Genomic DNA, 4,526 nt, shown 5'->3' with positions numbered 1-4,526 from the left:
AGTGACAACCCCTGATGCCAGTCCCTGCAGGATCCATGGCATCAGGGTGCAGGGTACAGTGACAACCCCTGATGCCAGTCCCTGCAGGATCCATGCCATCAGGGTGCTGGGTACAGTGCCAACCCCTGATGCCAGTCCCTGCAGAATCCATGCCATCAGGGTGCTGGGTACAGTGACAACCCCTGATGCCAGTCCCTGCAGGATCCCTGCTCTCCCCCTGTGGTTGGGCAGGAGACGCTGCTGGGGAGGGGCTATGCTGTGATGCAGCAGAAGGCAGCAGTATCAGAGCAGCATAGACCCAGTGACACCCAGCGCTGGCCGCACTCTGCAGTCTCCTGATTTATCGCGCTGGCATTACGCTCGGTGCTGTGCTCGGTGCTGTGCTCGGTGCTGCTGGCCGTAGGGATGAGGATGACGTCGGGCTCGGTGGCTCTCCTGTGCTAGCTTGTACCAGTATGGATGTTGCTCTTGCGGCGACCTCTGCTGCTCCCATCACTCCTCTGCGGATAGGCATGCTGAGTAATCCCGCTGTCAATGGGCGAGGACGTGGACACCCGAAAAATTAACCACAGCTTTCTCCGGGACCATAACTATGTGACTGAAGGTACCCCCACCATCCTCTGTGCCCCCTCCATTCTGTGCCAGTCCTTGTGCTGTATGTGTGTCTTGTCATGCCAGTCCCCTGATCTGTAAGGATGAGCTGCATGCCTCTGTGCCAACAGGGACCCAGCAATGACTGGCATCCCATTTATTTTTATTAAAATAGCTAATACCTAAACTGCATTTGTAGATATAAATTCATGCATGGCGTCCTGTTAGATCAGAAAATATGAGGGAAGTCCCAGGAGCTTACAATCTAATGTACCCAGCAGCCGTCATCGCATCATCCATCTATAGGCAGGGTGAATAGTGCACCATTCACAGAGTTTACAGTCCTGCCACAACCAGACGCCACGACCACTTGGGTTAGGAGACGACTGACCTAGGATTTTTTTTGCATTGTGGGAATAAACGTACAAGAAGAAGATGCAAACTATATATAGGTAGTGACCCAAGTGGGCATTATATTCAGGATGCCATTGTCGTTTTATCAGACAGAATATATTTGCATTATAGGGATGGTATAGGGGGAGTATAATGAACCTCTCAATCACAGTCTGTGTATTATATAAATGTAACGCTGTATAATCTACATCTCCGATAGGGATGCCTATGTGCACCTATTCCAATATAATTATATATATGGCGAGATTTCTCTTCTAAATTTTCCACAACCTTATTTTCTAAGTCTGTCGCTAAGCCATGCACAGTATCCCCGGATAAAGTAATCATCTAATTGTTCAGTATTAAATTCAGGGACGCTGATTGCAAAAGGCTGGCGTATCTCATCATGGATGTAAGCGGCTCTCGGTTGGGTTTTGCTGGAGATTACAAAGAAGTGGTAATAAAATATCCAGCAGCAAGGACGATATAAATCAAGGAATAGGATACCCATTCTTCTATCAGCAGATAGGAATCCCCAGTGTGCAATCTATACGCTGAATGTCTAATAGAAGCAAAGACACAATGGAAACCACAGGAATTAATATCATCACGGGTAGTCTTGGGCTTCTAAATATTGAAGGATGATTGTGCTTCGAGAAACCAATGCTGGGGTGAAAATGGGATGAGAAGTGTATTATCCATTGATAATGGAAGCCAAGGTAGTTTATTTGGCACAATGCCCTCCATGCAGTGTGTCTGGCTTGGTGTTGTACTCAAAGTGGGGTGAAGAAGCTTTGCCAGCCTGCCTGTTATTCCCTCTAAACTTGTCTGACCTCCACCCCTTTTCATCTATAGCTCTACAGAACCCAACAAATATTTCTGTACAATTAGTATTCAGTTATCCTTTAATTGGGGTCACCATCAGTGCATAGTGCAGCAGAGTAGGAAAGGGACGGCATTATGACTCAGATTGTTCCTAACTCGTTTTCCTCTCTCAGCCACCTTTAGGTAAAATAGCTTTAAGGAGTGCATAGGGTGCTGAGAGGAGTCACTGGCTCAGAAGACATGAAACTATCTCTTTTATACTTAGTGATCAATACAGTTAAAAAGTTACTAAATTAAAAGCTGGACCCTGACCTTCCATCTTGCACAGTTGTACAGGATTATCTTCTGTACTGGAACTGTTTATTCTGCATATCGTCACCTGCTCATAAAGATCATTAGAAGCTGTAGCAAATTAGAAAAGACCTAACTCTTCTCCAGACTAGAGGATTGCCAGCATCATGTAGCTCAATAACCCCAAACTTGCTGTGCCTGACCCATTCCCCTTATTTATTGGTTTTTAGTCTTTTCACATTTTTTTACAGCTTGCAAAGGCGGCCTGTCAATTAATGTCCATTGACATCCACCCAATAGGGCATTTTTTGATATTTTCAAAACTTCTGACAGATCCAGTCTACCTCTTGCAGCAGAGTTTAGGACTTTTAAGTGGAAGTAATGAAACAGAAAGCTTCCCACCAACCATGATTGACCTGTATTACAAAAATAAGCACTAATAATCAGTTATGCTGTCACTGGGTCTAAAATAAAATATGGAAATAAAAACAGGTTGGTTCATTCAAATATATAATTAGCATGTTATTGAGGAACCAAGGGATGCAAAATTAGCAGACTAAACCCAAGCTTTATTGGAGATACCTGCTGCCTTTAGTAGCACACTCTAACAGTATTATAAATCCTATATTACAAGGATCAGAGCTTGTACAATGGGGTATGTTCTTTTAAATGTGCCTAGGACAGGATTTGGTTTAAATATAGGCTAGGTATTTGTAGTGCACAATGGCACTGGAAAATATATCCAAGATCCTCTTGGGTCAGCTCCAATGGCAGTAGAGTAAAAGGACTGCAAACCACAATTGTATAATTTGTCATTTTTCCATTAATGTTTTATTTTACTGGCCAATTTGTGATGTTTAGGTGCCGATGAGGAAGGGGAATGGGGAATATAGGCCTGGCTGGGTGTCAGTGGAACATTAGCCCTGTAAATAATGCAGACGGCACATCATATAAATGGTGCAGCACATTGCAGAGAGTATTGAACTATATACTGCGGTCTCTGCTCTTTTCTAGCATGAAGACTTGTCTGCCTATTACAGCCATAGAAAATATATGTATGCTGAAGTGCGGGGCTTGTCACATTCAGGGAGCCATCTAGCCAAAATTCTAACTTTTGATAACCATAGACTTAACCTTTGTTATTACCTCTTCTACCCCCTTAGACCAATGTTTGACTCCCACAACTGCAGTCTATGCCAAATGGTACTCTGGTTCTCTTCTCTGTTTGTAAGTTAAAGTTTAATGTGTATGCTTGTTCTTCTCTGTGGCAAGGGTCCTCGTCTCCAGTCCTCCAGGGCCATGATCCACATCTTTTTCTAACCCTAAAAGACCCCAATGAGTGAAGTAGGGAATGATTTACAAAAAGCCTGAAAATAGCACCGTATTATTACAAAATCAATTATGAATGTTACCCTCGAGAACTGGAGTTGAGGACCCCAGTCTCCCTAAAAAAATTACTGAGAAGGGCATCAGATTGGTGTTCATGCCATTTGGTGGCCACAGCCTTTAGACCCAATTGGTTACTGATTTAAGATAAGTAGGGAAAAGTTAATACAGGGAAGTGTCAGTTAGATTTTGGCATTTTTAATCCTATCCTAAACCTATCAATATTGTAACCTGGGCATTTAAGACTACATGCTAAAGCTTGGTAGCACTCTTTACGTATGTAGCTGCATTGCAATGCCAATACTTTTGAATGGCACCTCATTGCACCTCTACAATGAACCTGCATTGCAGCACACCTCTACACATGATAACAAACTACTGGGTGCTGCTCGGGTGTATTAGTAGCCCATTCAAACATAGGGCTTCCTTATTATAAGTGTTATTGCAATGCACCAGAGTAGACAGGTAAATAAACAGTCTTAGGGTTTTATTTTTATAAAACAGACATTTCCTGATGGCAATCATTTGTTGCCATTAAAACACATGGACCTGGAAGATTCCCACGAGGTAATGAAGAAATGTCAGATTCCCTGTTTTATAAATAGTACTCTTCGTGTTTGTAAATTTAGATAAAAAGAGATCACCTTCATCGATTCCATAACATTGACTGGTTGTGATGCAGTCTTGATATTAGTGGTGATGGAAGCTGTCGGTTCTCATGGTCCATACCTAGGAATATTCCTAGGAAGGTGTAAAACTCCTGATAACCTGCTGAGATGTGGCTATTGGGTGGAAGAGGGGGTTCTCTTTAAGGATAATAGTTTTTAAAGGGTACATCATAGCAAAAAGACAAACTAAATGTTAAGCACATCTCTGGAATTCATGAACTTTTCCCTGTGTGTTATCCCTTGAAATGTAGCTGCAAATATAGAAATATAACACTGGTCAACAAACATCTTCTTGCCAAACAGATTAAAGTCATTTTAGGTTATGTTTGATGCACAGATTCCAAATATGGTATTGGTTTTGCTAGATTGGCT

At 42.6% G+C, this 4,526-nt stretch overlaps 1 protein-coding gene across 4 annotated transcripts in view; it reads left to right on the top strand.

The window, feature by feature from the left end:
- Positions 1-270: 270 nt before the first annotated feature.
- PPP2R2C (protein phosphatase 2 regulatory subunit Bgamma) overlaps positions 271-4,526 on the top strand; it is an 82,856-nt gene continuing 78,600 nt past the window's right edge. For 3 of the 4 annotated variants that reach the window (XM_072406463.1, XM_072406467.1, XM_072406466.1), the window contains exon 1: positions 272-604. In XM_072406463.1, the coding sequence (XP_072262564.1) occupies positions 535-604 (70 nt within the window). In that variant the 5' untranslated portion in view covers positions 272-534. Of the gene's footprint in view, positions 605-4,526 lie in introns of all 4 variants that reach the window. The other variant, XM_072406464.1, reaches the window with a different exon arrangement.

This window comes from Pyxicephalus adspersus, chromosome 3 (genome assembly GCF_032062135.1).
Source record: "Pyxicephalus adspersus chromosome 3, UCB_Pads_2.0, whole genome shotgun sequence".
NCBI classification, from domain to species: Eukaryota; Metazoa; Chordata; class Amphibia; order Anura; family Pyxicephalidae; genus Pyxicephalus; species Pyxicephalus adspersus.
The sequence above is the reverse complement of the archived record's forward strand: the minus strand, read 5'-3'. Positions and strand labels throughout refer to the sequence as shown.